This window comes from Lissotriton helveticus, chromosome 4_1 (genome assembly GCF_964261635.1).
Source record: "Lissotriton helveticus chromosome 4_1, aLisHel1.1, whole genome shotgun sequence".
In the NCBI taxonomy this organism is placed as follows: Eukaryota; Metazoa; Chordata; class Amphibia; order Caudata; family Salamandridae; genus Lissotriton; species Lissotriton helveticus.
This window is the reverse complement of record NC_136063.1, coordinates 450,209,090-450,226,127: the sequence shown is the minus strand read 5'-3', so window position 1 is coordinate 450,226,127 and position 17,038 is coordinate 450,209,090. Positions and strand designations below refer to the sequence as shown.

At 51.8% G+C, this 17,038-nt stretch overlaps 1 protein-coding gene across 1 annotated transcript in view; it reads left to right on the top strand.

Moving 5' to 3' along the window:
• Window positions 1-17,038, top strand: part of TMEM67 (transmembrane protein 67) — a 989,409-nt gene that overhangs the window by 263,144 nt on the left and 709,227 nt on the right. The window contains exon 11 of the mRNA XM_078687042.1: window positions 15,871-15,936. Coding sequence (XP_078543168.1) covers window positions 15,871-15,936 — 66 coding nt within the window. The remainder of the gene's footprint in view (window positions 1-15,870; window positions 15,937-17,038) is intronic.

Genomic DNA, 17,038 nt, shown 5'->3' with positions numbered 1-17,038 from the left:
GTGTGCCTGCGCGCTGCTGTAGAGTCTAGAGACCAAGTGTGATGCGGAGGGAGAGGTAAGAACCATTTGCAGTGGGGCCAGTGTCTGTGGTTCAGCCGGGAATGTCGGATAATACTCCTTCACCGCTCGTTGTAGTCGATAGTAGTTGAAGCTAAAGAGCAGTGTCGGGTTTTTAATGTAAGTCAGCTCGTGTAGTGTCACAAACTTCCCGTCCTTATACAAGTCGCCCCATCTGTCTATGCCAGCCTGCTTTAGTAGGTCCATACCAACTTGCTCCTGAGTCACAGAAATGGCTGGATGGTGTTCTAGTGGGAGTGCGGGTGCATAAAGGGGCGTGTTGTGCGCTGTCCTGCCTAGCAGTTTCCATGCTTCAATTGTGGCATTCACCGGATTGATATCCTGTGCATGTAATCGTGGTCTGCTGTGGGACAGAATGCTTGTCAGCGGGATCGGGTCTGCATCCCCCTTTTCCACCGCTACGTGCGTTAGGAAGGGTATCTCATGGAACCAGTAGTGCGCGAATTGTGCCTGGGCGCAGAGATAGTAGAGGTACATATCAGGGACCTTAAACCCACCCTGGGCGTATGGCAATGTCATTGTCTGTAGATCAATCCTGGCCTGTTTCCCGGCCCATATTAAGGATAGCATGAGCGATTTTATATTACGGAACACCTCTGCGGGGGGTTTAATGGGTATGTTGTTGAATAGGTACAGAAATTTTGGCAACAGTACCATTTTCACTATAGCAAGTCTGTCAGCCAAGGACAGTGGCAGTCCAACCCACCTCTTAATTTTATCTTCCAGCGAGGATATGACTCTCCCGTAATTGGTGCGGATAACCAATTCCGGGTCCCTGTGGAACCACACTCCTAGATATCTAGTCGGCTCGTCTTGCCACTCCAGAGGATAGTCCAGTGTGGTAGGCTTAGTGCCGTCAGTTAGTGCCAGCACTAGGGACTTGGACCAGTTAATTTGCAGTCCTGAATGCTGACCATATTTAATATATTCCCGCAGCAGCGGGTTGAGATGCTGGTCGGGGTTCTTAACATACAGGACCATGTCATCAGCGTATAGAGATATGTGTATAGGTCGTGCTGGAAGTTGAATGGCCGAATGATGGTAATGCTGTCTGATTTTGCACGCCAGTGGCTCGAGCACGAGGGCAAATAACATTGGTGAGAGCGGGCACCCCTGTCTGGTGCCGCGTCCAATGGTAATTGGGCCAGAGAGGTGTTTATTAACCCTAATTCGCGCAGTGAGATTCGTATACAACATGGTAATCCAACCTGTAAACAGTGGCGGGAACCCCATTCGAATCAGTACCGCGTGGAGGAAGGGCCAGTCAATGGTGTCAAAGGCTTTGGCCGCGTCCAAGAGGACCGCCACCGCCTTTATGTCCGGGGCCAAGTAGTGCGCCAGTGCAAATAGGGTGCGGTATTGTGCGTGGTTGATCTGTCCGGGATGAAACCCGACTGGTCAGGCCTAATCGGCAGCGGCATAAGTGGTTTTAGCCTGTCCGCCAGTAGGCTTGCCAGTATTTTGGTGTCCACGTTGATGAGCGAGAGAGGACGATATGAGTCGCATTGTTCTTCGTCCCTTCCGGGCTTCAACATGGCAATTAGGAGCGCCTCTCTCATTGATGCTGGTAGCGTCTGTGCCTCATGTGAGGCTTCATAGAGTCGCACTAGGTGGGGCGCCAGGATGTCTGCGTACGCTTTGTAGAACTCGACCACAAAGCCGTCCGGCCCCGGGGCCTTGCTATTTGGGAGACGTCTAATGGTGTCTATGACCTCCTATGTTGTGATAGGGCGCGCTAGGTATTCCCTGTGTCCGTCTGCCAACCATGCTATTTCAACATCCGCCAGATAAGTCAGCAGATCCTCTTGCGGTATGACCGGTCGTGCTCTATATAGTGCCCCGTACGTGCCCATGAACTCCCCCATGATAGTCTGTATGTTGTGTGTGCGTTCGCCAGTCGTGGTTTGAATCACCTCAATGTGCTGCGGTGTCCTGCCCTTACAGATTTTCTCAGCTAGCGCCCTGCCAGGTCGACCTCCCTCGCCGTATCTCCTGGCTGTCGTTCGTTTGAAGATGTATTTCAATTCATCTGCCGCAAATGAATGGTGTTCTGATAAAAGGGCCCTGATGTCTCCCAGCAGAGCAGCATCCCCCGTGTGTGTGTACCGCTGTTCCAGTTCCTGTATGTCCTCCTCCCGCCTCTGAAGTTGGTGTCGTATGTCCCTCAGTATGCCAGAAGTGGTGCTTATGCATACGCCCCCGATAGTTGCCTTGAAGGCTTCCCACAGGAGGCACGGGTCTTCCGTCGTGGGTGAGTTTAGCTCAAAGTAGTCTGTGATCGCCTTCAGGATGGTGTCCGTATATATTGGATCCCTCAGTGCTTGTGCGTTGAATCGCCATACATACGGCGGCGGCACATAGTGAGGGATATGTAGCTTTATTAACACAGGGCTATGGTCTGATAACGTCCTGGGGAGGTGCTTGACGTCTTTCACCCATGTCAGTGTGTCCTGAGTGCCTAGCCAGAAGTCTATTCTGGACCAGCTGTTATTAGCCGCGTTTATGTGTGTCGCCTGACAGTCCCCAGGGTGCTTTATCCTCCACACGTCAACCAGGTGTAAGTCAGTCATCGCTTCTTGTAGCATTGCCCTCGCCTTGACATGTGGTTCCAGGGTATGTTGTGCTCTGTCCAGCCCATCTTTAAGTGTGACATTAAAATCTCCCCCCCATAGTATGTTGTCTGCCTCAACATCTGCCAGCGTGTGCCACAAGGTTTCGTAGAAGTTGGAGTCATCTATATTCGGGTCATAGACATTCACTAGTGCGATCTGCTGTTGTCTCACCTTGCCTACCACCACCACGTATCTGCCCTCCGTGTCTTTGCGTGTGTCCGTGATTTTAAAGTGGGTTCCCTTTTTTATCAGTATACTAACGCCCCTTGAGAAGGTTGAATAGTTAGAGCTAGTGATCGATTCCGCCCACCTACTCCCCAGTTTCGATGTGTTAGTGGGCACCATGTGTGTTTCTTGTATAAAGACCACATCTACATTAAGTCTATCTAGATACGCAAACATGTGTCGTATCTTCTTCGGATTCCCCAGGCCTCGTATGTTCCACGTGATAAAGTTCAGCTTGTTAGGGTGCGTCATCACTGAGTGTCTAGCTGTCGATTCTGTGCGTTAGTGTTTGGTATATTGACCATTATGCAGTTTCGCAACTCTGTGTTGCGTGCGTGTCGTAGTATTCCTATTGGGAGCATAGTAAAAACCACTTCAACCCAAGCAACGGATGGAGTCGCAATGCCTCTCAGATACAGTGCATATATTTGAACCTTCCCCAACTCCCTTCTCCTCCCCCCTCCCACTTCAGCACCCAAACTTTTCCAAAGCCATCCCCATAAGAACTTCAAAACAACGTCGAAACTTGAGTTGGGGTACACCCGCATGGGGGTGTCGCCAAGAGCACACGTCTCCATCCACATAGTGGATGTGGACGGGTGCAGATTTCAGTCGCATATGTGACTGAGTTTGTCCCTCATCTCCTCCCCTTGCGACGCTTTAGGGTGAGGCAGCAACTATCTCCATAGGCAGTCTAACCTTGCTCTGTAGAGCGTGAGATAGTGCGCTCCAGTGCGCCCACGGCGTCCCTTCAGTAGAGGGTTCCACTCTGGACATGAGTGCCGTTACATCAGTTCAAAGGTTATGCATCCCTATTATTGCTAGTCATCAGTTGCAGACATTTACCTTGCGTCTTGTGGCGCAATATTTACTCACTGTTCAAACAGTCCTGTAGGTGCACGTCGCAGCCAAAGAAAAAAAAAAAAAAAAAAAAGGTTTCTCTCCCACTGCAGCTCAATGCAACTCGGCGTCCGCCCATCTCGGCCAGTTCAAGTTCAATCCGCTCATTCACTCGCAGTAGTCCTTCAGTTCGGCCATCAATCGTTGTCGCTCAGCCTGTCTCCCTTTTCCCGCTCTTTGCGGCGTTTGCCGAGTGTCTTGACATATTCGTGCGCGGCCTGCACCGACTGGAGTATCACTGGTTTGCCCTCAGTAAGAATTCTGAGTCTCGCTGGGTAGAGCATTGCATACCCGACTCCCATGTCACGGAGTTTCTGTTTGACGGAGGCGAATTCCTTCCGCGCCATTTGCACCGCCATGGTGTGGTCGGGATAGAACTCCAGGGTGCTTCCCTGATACGTAACTTTGCCTTTTTCTCGTGCAAGTCGTAGTATGGTGTCCCTGTCCCGGTAGTTGAGGACGCGGGCGATGATCATCCTAGGAGCAGCCCCCGGCTTAGGGGTGGGCGCCAGGGAGCGATGTGCACGCTCGATCAGGAAGACCTCTGAGAAGCTCTCCGTGCCAAATATGTCCTTCAACATGGCCTCCACGTACGTCTCCATCTTGCCGGTGTTGGTCGTCTCCGGCAGGCCCGAAATGCGCACATTATTGCGGCGTGACCTAGCTTCTTGATCCTCCACCTTCGCTTTTAGGGTTTCTAGCGTTTTCGCTATGGCGCTACATGACTTTTACGTGTCCCTGGAGAGATCCTCGACCGTTGATATTCGTTGTTCTGCTTCCACCAGTCGTTCCTCATGGTTCTCCATTTTCGCCGTCATGGCGTCCACCCTCAGGACAACCGCGTCCATCTTGTTGTTCATCTCCTGCAGGCTCTGCTGGATGGCACGCAGGACTGTTTCCATGTTGGTATCGTCTTCCAGGTCGTGATCCCTCTCCGCGTCCGTGGCAGGCGCTGTTTTTGGCGTTTGTTTCTTTGATTCGAAGGGTAATTTTGATTGACTCTTATCCGGTTTCCCCATGCCGCTGGAGGACACAATCGGACTGTTAGTGCGCTGCGCCGGACTGGTCGCAGCTGGGGACACTATCGTTGTTCGCTTCCTCCTCGGTGGATTGCCCTGTGCCCCTATCGCCGCTGATTTACTCATTTGGCCCCTCTCTATTCATGCTGTCATCATGGCATGCGGACCTCTGCGCGTTGTTGCAGGGGCTGTATCGCCGTTAATGTGCCGTCTTTGATATCCTCACCGAAGTGGAAGGCGCCGGGAAGCGCAACAGGGCGCGATTACCTCGGATCGACAGAGCCACGTCCCTGCATGATAAGCTCGCTGGCCATCCGGCAGTGAGTGTTGTTGGAAGGTAACCTTCGCACTGTGCCTGTACCTCAGCGCTTGTTTCCCAGTTGCAAATATCTTTGTCCCAGGAGTTGCGCCTTTTTTGCCACTAAGCTGCCAGCAGCCCCTTCCAGCCGACTGCCGCACCTCTGAGCCGCCGCCCGCCACTCGAGTACTCACTCAGGGTCATTACAGGCTCGCTGCGCCGTTTGCGGTCCCTCCGGCTGTGCGTTTCACTGCGGCCGCCATTTTGAGGTCCGTGGAACGCATCTCCTTCGCCGGTCTGGCACCGCCTGCAGGGGCATCCAGGTCTTTGTCCCGGGCAGCGTAGTGGTACTGCTGTTGCAGCGCGAGGTTGCAGCCGCTTATTGGTCGTGTTTAGGGGCTGTCAGCACTTGTCCGACTCGGTGCCCCGGGTCGCGGTCGCCCCCATCTTGGATCGCCGATCGTCGCTACAGCAATGTTCCTCGCCTTCTCCTCACGGCGTCTCGCCACGCCGCTGTAATGTCAGCGTCTCGTTACTCCCATCTTCCAATCACCATATCTCTGTCCGTGGCGGGCAGAGAAGCAGTTTTGGGGGATATAGGGCCGCTTTTCCTTCACCCGTCCGGCGGAGCTGACTCACACGCCAGCCATTCCGCAGTGCGCCCTCTAGCGCCCCCCTACATCCATCATATATATATCATTGACACTGGTATCCCGTCTAGTAGACCTTTGTCCAATGCATGCTGACCCTCTGTAAGTACCTTATGTGCATACAAGTATTCTGTGGTGTAGGTCATTTCTTTCCATTTGCTCTTTAATTCACCTATCGTTGCAGGTGAGATATGGGTTTCCTGCAAGAAGCCTATTTCATCCCTATTCTCTTCAGGTCAGGTCAGACTTGTCAAGGATATTGCAGGTTATTACCTTGAATCATATCTGAGTAATATTGTTATTTTAGCCCGAGTTGATGGGGTTTAATTCTGTCCACCCCAGCTCTACTTTCTAAGTAGGGGGTCTGTGCTTCCAGGAAATTATCTTAGTTCTTCATTTGTTGATCTACTCTGGTGAGATCGCCCCAACGGTCTCTCCTCCCTCTACCCATGGGGCAGGTTAAGAATCATTACAGGATCTCATGCGTTGCCACATGACTTGTTACAACCATAATATTTATTGTATTGTAATTGCATTTATATAGTACTTACTACCCCTAACGAGGCATTGAAGCGCTTTTTGGGGGAGTATACTCCGCAACCCATAAAGGATTAGTGGTGAATTAATATAATTAAATATTAAAGTGATTTGAGTGGTGGATGTTTGTCAGTTTTTTGGGTTGAGAAGGATTGTGGAGGGATAGAATATGGAAAAAGGTTGCTACCCTTGATTTTTTTTTTTTTTTTTCGCTATCGCGGAACAGCCAGTTATACCGTTCGTGTTGGGCTGGGTATGGTGGTCGTGGAGGCAGCAATCGGGGCAGTGTGTGTGCTTCGTATTGACCACTACAGGGAGGGGAGGAGGGGGGCAGCCTATATCTCTTCACGTGATCCCCTGTTCCACGCATTTCTGCTGAAAGGAATTTCTTAAGCCCCGCTGTCTCTTCTCGTCGCAGGACAGTGCTCTCCGCTCGTGCCCAGTTCACTAGCGACAGGCTCCAGTGTCGGATGTGCGGGGGTGTATCGGCCTTCCACCGCTTGGTAAGCAGTCTCTTGGCCGTGATCAGCCCGAGATCCCAATAACCGGCCTGGACCTTGTTCAGCCGGGTGCGTTTGTACAGTCCCAGTATACAGGCCTTCCATGTTTTCGGTACTTGTTCTTTGGTGCAATGTTTGAGTAGCGTGGTCACCCCTTCCCAGTACTGTTGGAGGGCAGGACAGAGCCAGAGCATGTGGAGGAGGTCCGCTCCCAGTAAGGAGCAGCGAATGCAGGCAGCATCAGTGACTGAAAAATATCTGTTTATCTTGTCCGGGGTGAGATATGCGCGATGTAGTATGTATAGCTGTATAATTTTGAAGCGAGGGTTGCGGGGGATGTTCACTGGGCCAGCCAGGATGACAGCCCACTCTTTGTCCGTCCAGTCCCTCCCTCTGTCTGTCGCCCACTTCTCTCTCAGTTGCACGGTTGTGGGATGCGTATGAAGAAGGAGAGCTTGTGCTATCCAATGAATTATGTGTGTGCCATTACTCATGACATGAAGGTATTGTATGAAGTGATGTGTGGGTAACTCGCCAGATATGTCTCCCCAAGCGGCAGTCAGCGTATGGATGAGGGAGGCGTGTAATTGGAACTGGCCAGTAGGAAGAGATGCGTTTTCCACGAGATCGGTGAAGGGGAGGAGGATGCCATCAGAGTATAGATCCCCCAGTGTTTCCACCCCTGCAGTGGTCCAATTGTCCAGTTTTACAGCTGTCAAGGTCCCCGCCGTAGTCGGGGTGCCCAACAGTGGGAGTATCGGGGCATATGGTATTGTCACTCGGGTCAGACGCAGACAGCGGAGGAAGCATCTGCGCGCCACTGCGAGCAGTAGTTGCGGTGGACGGGGAGACCGGGTAAGCGGATGAAACAGCATGTGGATTTGCAGCTGGGACCAGACAACGGTGTCCGTGGCTGTGTCTCCCAGGCTTTTACCACCTAGCCATCCCGATACCCACTGCATTTGCGCCGCTAGGTAATATAACTCCATGTTGGGAACAGCTAGTCCTCCCGCTTCAGTGGGCATATAAAGCTTCGTCAATGCAACTCGCGGTCGGCCCTTATTCCAGATCAGGTCACGTAGCAGGACCTCAAGGTCTCGAAACACCCGGGTAGGGACATAGGACGGAATATTTGCAAAATAGTACAGTAGCCGCGGCAGGACTATCATCTTCGTTAGGGCTATGCGACTAGGAACGTTTAGTGGTAGCGTTTTCCAGAACCCAGCCTGTGATCGGGTGGATGCGATCGCCCGCATCAGATTCCCCTCCAAAATATCCGTAGGTTCACGGTAAACGTGTATCCCAAGGTATCTGAACGTCGTGGGATACAACTGTAGTCTCTCGCCCCCGATGCGGATCTCACTCTCGGGAACATTCGGGTTAAAGGAGTAGGCCCCAGATTTGGTCCAATTCACCTTCAATCCCGACATTTCCTCAAAAGTGGCGAATATGTCAGTCAGGGACGCTGGAACATCGCTTGGGTCTTTGACATATAAAAGGAGGTCATCAGCATATAGTGACACCACATGAAGTCCATCTGCCATCGGTATACCCCACTCCGCCCCCTGGGATCTGAGTGTCGCAGCCAGGGGTTCCACCGCTAGGGAGAACAGCAAAGGCGAGAGGGGGCAACCCTGTCTTGTGCCTCTCCGCACACAGATAGGGTCAGAAAGCAGCGCCCCAGTGCGGACGCGGACCGTGGGTCTGCGGTATAAGAGTCCAACCATAGTTTGATAGTCGTCCGCTAATTCGAATTTGTCCATGACCGCTCGCAGGTAAGGCCATTCCACCGAGTCAAATGCCTTCTCTAGGTCTAGTACTAGGCATCCAGCGCGTGGCCACTGTCGTGTGGCATATTCTTGTATGCGGAATAGGCGGCGGATGTTGTGGGACGTGTGTCGCGTTGGCACAAACCCGTTTTGGTCGTGGTGTACCAGTGTGGGAACCATAGGGGCTAATCTGCGAGCAAGCGTGGAGGCGAGGATTTTATAGTCAGTGTTGAGGAGTGCCAAAGGGCGGTAGGACCCCATCCTTTTGCTATCTCTGTCGGGTTTAAGTAGAGATACAAGGGTAGCCTCATTAAGTGTCGGGGGCAAAGAGAAGTCATCCGTAGCCGCAGTGTACATCTTCACCAGGTGGGGAATAAGGATGTCTGAGGCGGCCTTGTAGAATTCAGCTGGCAAGCCATCCGGTCCCAGAGACTTGCCATTTGAGAGGTTAAAGATAGTGTCGCGAAGCTCCTCGGAGTCCAGCGGTGCTCCGAGGTCATCCTGCTGCTCAGTCATAAGGGTGGGCAGTTGTACGGCAGAGAGATATTCAGTTATGGCAGCCAGTGGGGCACGTAGCCGGGAACGGTACAGCCCCGAGTAGTGATCCGCGAATGCCTCGTGTATTTGACGTTGGGAGTAGAGTAAACTACCGTCATCTGTCTGTATTGCTGATACGGGGGTCGAGCGATCCTCCCGCGCAATGAGCCAGGCTAACAGTTTGCCAGGTCTATCACCCTGTCTGTGGATGCGGGCGGAGTGTGACGCGAAGTTGACGTTACGCAAACGGTCTAGCAGGCGGTCATGTGCTGCCATGGCTGCCGTCAGTCGAGCTTTCGCCTCCTCCCCCACTGCATGTTCAAGATCCAGTAGTTCGGTCTCTAGTCTCGTCAGGTCGCTTTCAAGTTGTCGCCGTATGTGTCCCTGTGTTCCCAAGCAGTGTCCCCGGGTCACCACCTTGAAAGCATCCCATTCGGTTTGGGGAGAGGACGCCGTACCCGCGTTGAATTCAAAGTACCTAGCCGTCTGTGTGATTAGGGAGTTGCGGAAGGTCACGTCTAGCAAGAGGTCCAGTTGGAGGCGCCAGGTGGGAACAGGTGGGTGTGGGTTGTCCCAAGCAATGACCAGTGTGTGGGGATTATGATCAGAGTGTGTGCGGCCCATATAGTGCGTGTCTTTGACCAACGGGAGAAGATCAGTGGAGACCATGTATCTATCTAAGCGTACATGTAGCGCATGCGCACCTGACCAGTAGGAATATGTTCGCGTTGTGGGGTTGCGCGCCCTCCATGCGTCGTGGAGATCCCACTGCATGGCCCAGTTGAGGAGGACTTTCGTGGTGGTGTGTGCCTGGGCATTGGCTGGGGGTACTGCAGATCTGTCTAGATTCACATCCATGACGCAATTATAGTCGCCTCCGAGAATCCATGGGATTCCATGCCAGGACGCCAGCGTCGTGGAGAGGCTATCAAAGAAGCCGCTCTGGTCGGTGTTTGGGGAGTATAAAGAGGCAAGTACCACTGGGCGCCCATCGAGTCTGCCTCGGGCAATCACATATCTACCCTCTGAATCTATCTGTGTGTCCATGACCGCCCACGGGATCCCCGGCCGGATCCACATGAGTGTCCCGCGGGCATAGGAGGAGTACTCCGTGGCGTAAAGTTGACCACGCCATCTGCGGCGTAGTGCGTGTACTTCTGTTTTATTTAAGTGTGTTTCCTGTAGCAATGCTACATGAAATTTGTGACGCTTTAAATAAGAATACATTTGGTAACGTCTCGACGGTGTGTGCATGCCTCTCACATTCCAAGTACATATCCTGATCTCAGCCATACTCACTGTCGTAGCAAGAATTACCCGCCCCACCCACCACCCATCCCCCAGACGAGAGCCTCCACGGGGCCCCCGGCTCCCCCCCTCCACCCAGACCAGACACAGGCCTCAGCACATAGCGAAAGGGTGTAGGCAATTCTCCAAGAGTAAGGGTGGGAAGAAGAACAGAATGTCCACACAATGCAAAACAGTAATAGATACCAAAAGGTCGGCTACGCAACATGTCGCCGTCCGAACACACCAAAGAGGCAAAGAACAATATTCAAGTCTAGGGGGCAACGTGTGCTAGTTACAGTTTTGGCGGTGTACTTATACAAGGAAGGAAAGGTGGATCGTTGGCCCTCCCCTGGGCCTTATGTCGCTTGTACCAAGCGGCCAAAGTCAGTGTTCAGGAAGACAGCACCGCCTCTTGTTATGGGGTCACTCATGTGTCCAATCACGCAGAGGGGAGAAAAAGTATGCTCCACTCTCCAAGTCTCTGGTATGGGAAAGTCCCCTGGTGACACGGGCAGCTGGCACGGAGGAGAGAAGGGGAAGTGCTGCAGTATGTTCCCACTACCCTATCACCCTCACAGTGTCTAAATGGCTGGGTGGATACTCACTGCGTCAAGTTCACTCCCTCCATCTCCAGGGCGGCAGGGGACATCCCGGGCAACGGCTCGGAGTCTCAGCATCTCAGCAACTATCAGGTCTCTGGTCCCGTCCCCGCCGCCCCGGCAGGGTCTGTTAGGTTTGCATGTGTGGGTTTAGTGGAGCATGTCTGCCGTTTGTGGCGTGATACCTGGCAGATCTACGGACAATTGGGAGTCTGGTATCCCATAGATAGCTTCATCATCGCTTGGAACCGTCCGTGGGCTGGTGTCTCGAATGATGTCCGAAGTTGGTGAGGCACTCAGTTGGGAGACCCTTCGGAGTGCATCTCGTTGTTCCTGGATCACTTGGTCCGTCGGTGGGGAGTGGCGCGTCGCTTCCTCTGGCCGGCCAGTCCTTTGCTCCCTGTTCCGGCGGCGACGGCGCGGCCCTCGCGCTCATGGTCTAGTCTCATAGCTCTGTGCCTGTCGGGGTGTCGTGTCTGTACCGCTATCGAGCCATTCGCTGACCTCTTCAGGAGTGCTAAAGAAGTAGGTCTTATCCCGTGCCACCACTCTTAGTTTTGCAGGAAAGAGCAGGGAATACTTGAGGCCTGCGGTGCGGAGTCGCCGTTTTACGTCCAAGAAGTCGTGTCTCTGACGTTGCACCTGAATGGTATAGTCTGGGAAGAACATCACGGTAGTATTGTCCACGCGAATTTCCCCGAGTCGTCTAGTTTCCCTCAGGATCGCGTCTCTGTCCCGATAGTTCAGGATTCTGAAGAGTAACGGCCTCGGATTAGAGCCCGTGGTGTGAGGTCTCGTGGGTACGCGATGCGCCCGTTCCACCACAAAATGGGGCGATAGTGTGCCTTCAGGTAGAATATCTCTCAGCCAGTCCTCTACACGTTGGGCAGGATGATTGCCCTCCCATTTTTCCGGGACCCCCACGAGTCTGATGTTGTTGCGTCTCGCCCTCCCTTCCGCGTCTTCAGCGCGGTCTTCTAGGAACTCCACTCTGTTCAGAAGGTCCTGCACTTGTTTATCAGTGTGTGTGACTTTGGGTCCGAGATCCGCCACCATCCCCTCCAGCGTTTTGGTCTGATCAGCCAGCTTTCTGTGGTCGTCTCGTAGGTGGGTTAGGTCTATGGCGACATTGTCAATTTTGGATTCCAATGATGTTCTGGTTAGTTTGAGCGACTGTTCCATGCGTTCCATGGCGGCTAGCACGCTGTCCAACCTCGCGGCTACCTGATCAGCCGCCATCTTGTGTAGTGACTTATCTGTTTTTCCCTTCGGCGGGGCCCCTCCAGTCCCACTGCGAGTCCTCACCCCTCCGGACATGTGCAAGACGACCCGGCCAGCCGTTCAGTCCAAGTGGCTGGAAGATGAGGCGTTTTCCAGTGCACGAGGGTGGCAGCGTCTGCAGTCCGCGGCGCTTCGCCGCCTGCGTCGGTTCGTATGCGTGGTGGAAAGCCCGGGGACACGCGACTGCAGCGTCGTTGTTCCTCCGTGTGTCGCAGGGAGGCAAGGCTCTCTCTAGTTGTGGTGGTCCGCAGCTCAAGGCCCCCTCGGCCACGCGTGTCTCCCCCCTTCTCACCTGGACCAGAACCCTCGCTCAGTGCTACATGCGTCTTTGATGGCGCCGAACCCTCGACAGAAGTACAGCTGGGCAACTCTCACCAGGGCCCCACCGGCCAGCTTAGTATATGTAGCCTGGGGGGAGCTTTTAGCAAGTAGACCTGGGCGGCGTCTCCACCAGTAGAGTGTGTGCCCCACAGTGGGCGTGCAGCTCCAGTGGGTTCTCGGCGTCTCCTCCGCGTGAGTCCTGGTGTCCGTCTCGGGCCCCCAGCAATACCTGCCGCTCGCCGGGTGGTCCCGGTCTCTCGGCAGGGCTTGGAGGGGGGGCCCGGTCAACCAGCTCTCCCGCTTCACCGGTGCTCCGCTGGTAGTGGCTCAGGAGTCGTGCAGTCACTGGGCGCAGTATCAGGCGGCCAAGCAGTCGCGCCCCACGCCCGGGTCGTCAGCACCGTGGCGGCCGTAGTTTGCGGGCCGGGTTTTCGCCCCTCTCCAATCCGGGCTCTCCGCAGGTATCCAGTAGTAAGGCGGAGCCAGGATCGGGGCTGCGAGAGGGCTCCTAGGGCTCGGCGGCGGTGGGCAGGGAAGCCGCGCACGTCAGAGCGTGGGTCGCATGCTGTGGCCTAGGCGTTAGGCCCGAGCCGCGTCCTCTCGTGATCTCCCCGCCGGCCGGGAAGCAGCAGGTCCCGCAAGAGGGCCGTAGGAAAGGCCGGTGTGGACCGCGCCGGGTCTCAGACATAAAAGTCGGCTAGGGTGCCGAGAACAGCTCCGGGAAGGTCCGCCTGCAAGTTAAATTGGCTTCTGTTCTTGCAATGTTGGGACACGCCTCCTCGACATCTAAAAAAAAAATATATAAAAAAAATGATTAGGCCACTGGCGAAGTAAGCCTGGATGCAACACGTTACCATCTTGGAGCAATTAGGAACCCCTAGTGCCGGCCTCATACCCTGTCTCTGTGTTCAAGGGAGAGGTCCTTCCCTCTCACCCTGCTGTATATAACTTCCCTCCATCAATACATATGTGTATACCACAGTGTTATTTGTACAATACCGTTTCGTTGACATCATTACTCGCTCTTCTACAGTCTACAAGTTCCTTAATTTACATTGTTATGGCACATAATCTGATGTCATTGGGGTGACAACAAGGCCATCCTGTCTCCACAAAAGGAATACATATTGGCTCTGGCTCACCTCAATTTCCTCTTCTCTTTAAGCAATATGTGCGTCTGGGAGTGCACTTCTACTCTGAAGTATGGAAATATAGGGACATTCACATTTTTCACTTTGGAGGGGCAACGCATGCAAGCATTTGGCAAAACAATGAGGACTTCTGGTGCCGGAATCGTGGGCCACCCAGTTCTCAAGGTAGAGCTGCTGTGTCTTGTCGCTTCATGTGCTCTGAGAACCCTATGCTGTGAACGTTAGTTCCCCTGGCTCTCCGTTCGGGATCTCCTGCTTGGAACTCCAGGAAGCTTGCTCTTTCCAACATGTCTACCATTTTTTTTCTGGATGTCTGTGATCTCATGCCTCAGTTATGCAATATCGTTCTCTGTGGCTCTGGCTCTCTCTTCAAGCTTCATATGGTCTTTTTCAGTCATCCTACCTTCAAGGCCCCCTTGCTGAGTTGGGTTAGTAGTCTGCAGACCTTCAGCCAGTTCTTTTAAAACTTATCTTGTCAGCATAGCCTGTCCCTCTTCCCCCCAACACACACACTTAAGCCTGCAGGGGCAATGAAGTGCCACAGATACCATGGGGACCTGTTCCCCTTAGGTTCTCTTAATCAGGCCATTTTTTCGCAGAATTACAGGCATCCAAGCCTCGGATTTCACCATGTTTCAGTGGCAGGGTCCACTGCTTAGCAGAGATGTTACCTGTCTGCAATGTAACTAAATAGATAGATGATGAATTGTTTTATCAAAACTAAGTGTTCTGGGCTCCCCACGCACAGGAGGGAATATTCTACATTAAGGTTTTCAGTGAAAATTCCTACAATGCATAATTAGGATTACAATTAAGTAACATTTCCTAATTTTGCAACATTTCTGTGTGTTTGGCACAGTGCTATTTGTGTCAGTTATCCAGGTGTCTTAGTCATTGGAATGTAGGTGTTGGTTTCTCAGTGACAGGCCTTTCTTGTACCTGGGACATCTAGTGGCATACTCATGCTTTGCTCACCCCTTTCAAGCCTCCTATTTTTTAACCATCTCAAAGAATTAGGAGGGGGATGGGCGCACACTGCCTCACACTCCAGCTTGCTCCGATGCATCATAATAAATGCAGTGTGTGATAACACTTTCCTCGGTGTCAGGGTTCAGTTTTTCACCCTTGTTGGTGCAGCCAGTGCTGTGTATCTCTAGACACGTGTTTCAGGATAATTGTCCTTCTTCAGTAGAGAGCAACACTTTTTTGGGGGTGCTAGAGACGCTGCCCAAAGTCTTCTCAGGTCTCAGTACCACTCGCTGGGCGCAGGTGCATCAACCAGAGCTGCTCGTCAGCTCAAGGGAGCCTTTTCAAACAGGAGGGGGGTGGGCACACACTACCTCACACTCCAGCTCTCAGTTTGCCCCGATGCATCATAATAAATGAAGTGCATGATCACACTTTTCCTCGGTGTCAGGCTTTAGTGTTTCACCCTTGTTGGTGCAGCCAGTGCTGTGTATCTCTAGACACGTGTTTCAGGATAATTGTCCTTCTTCAGTAGAGAGCAACACTTTTTTGGGGGTGCTGGAGATGCTGCCCATAGTCTTCTCAGGTCTCAGTACCACTCGCTGGGGGCAGGGGCATCAACCAGAGCTCATCAGCTCGTTAGGTCAAGGGAGCCTTTTCAAACAGGAGGGGGGTGGGCGCACACTTCCTCACACTCCAGCTCTCAGTTTGCCCCGATGCATCATAATAAATGCAGTGCATGATAACACTTTCCTCGGGTGGCTGAACCAACAAGGGTGAAAAACTAAAGCCTGACACCGAAGAAAGTGTTATCATGCACTGCATTTATTATGATGCATCGGGGCAAACTGAGTGCTGGAGTGTGAGGCAGTGTGCGCCCACACCCCTCCCATCTCAAAGAATTAGCCATTTCTCAGCAGTCTAATCTCGACTGGAGAATGTGTTTTATTGGATTTTTTAATTTATCTCCTTTGTGAGCTGTTTTAAGAGAAATGCTGTAATCAGATCGAAACAGCTTATGTTTGACGTGTGCTCCGTCAAGCAAAGCCAAGCATGAATCATAATTTGTTTTGATTAGAATGTTTTGCCTTGAAAGAAGGTCTTCTTATCTTAACATCTTGAACTTTCTTCTTACAGCTCTGCCCAGACACGGATGCCAGATTGAGGGCTGCATACAATTTTGGAACAACTTACAAACAAAGCGTAAGATTAAATTGTAGTCAAATCTTACTTGAGTCAATGTCATTAATAATGCATATTTTTAGGAAAAGCCTATACTGCTTGTGGGCATTTGTAATTTGGGAGTAGACCATGTACCCACCTAGACTGAACTTTTAAATCAGCAGTATTCAAAGTCAGCTGTGTTATTTTGACTGTTTTCTTTACAGTATATGAAAGTGCTTCAGAACACTCATGAAACAAATTGCAAAAGTTGACTGGTTGTAATGAGAACATCTCTGGCAAATACATTAAGGACTAGATTTAGAGTTTGGTGGATGGTTACTCAGTCATAAATTTGACGGATATCCCGCCCCGCCGTATTACAAGTGCCCTTGAAAGAGATGTCATGCCATTAATGTTGCCCAGAAGGGGGGCAGTTGATCTTTTAAAGGGGCAGGATTTTTATCATGACATTAGTCCCTATTCAGTTTAAACATTTGAATATATATTTCCAGAGAAGCTGTATGCACTGAAGTGCCTGCATATATCTTCAGTACACATGCAAACAAAAGGAGGATACCTCTGGTCCAAGAGAAGTGTAATCAAAGGACTTCTTCAGTAAACATGTCCTTTTTGACTATCTGTTATGTCATAGGTTTGTTTAGTTCCAATTCATATTTGAATTTTAATATGGCTATGTCCCTTTTTTGATTTTTATGCTCAATTCCATGGTATTCATAAATTCTCTGAATTGCATTGCCATTTTATCCAGTAGAGCTACAAATGATATAGGCTTGTCATAATTAATAATAATTTTCTTCCAAGAACAGGTCACTAACCCTTCCCCTTGGCTATCATCTCACCACGTATCTACACTAAATTGTTTTTTATTTGTAAGCTGGACCCGTCAACAAGTTAAGGGCATCCTAAATTGTAAAGATAAATGACGTCCTAACGAATTGTGAATTATAGATGTAGACAACCTGCTCATCCCTTTTAACAGAAGCCTTTCAGGAGGGCTACAGGGTACATAGTTTACTGTACCCCTACAATGGGGTTGAGGTCATTTACCACTGATGTCATGGGGCCCAACCAAAGGGCGAGCAGTTCAAGTGTCTCAGGGAGGTAGTGTGGGGGTTTGAAA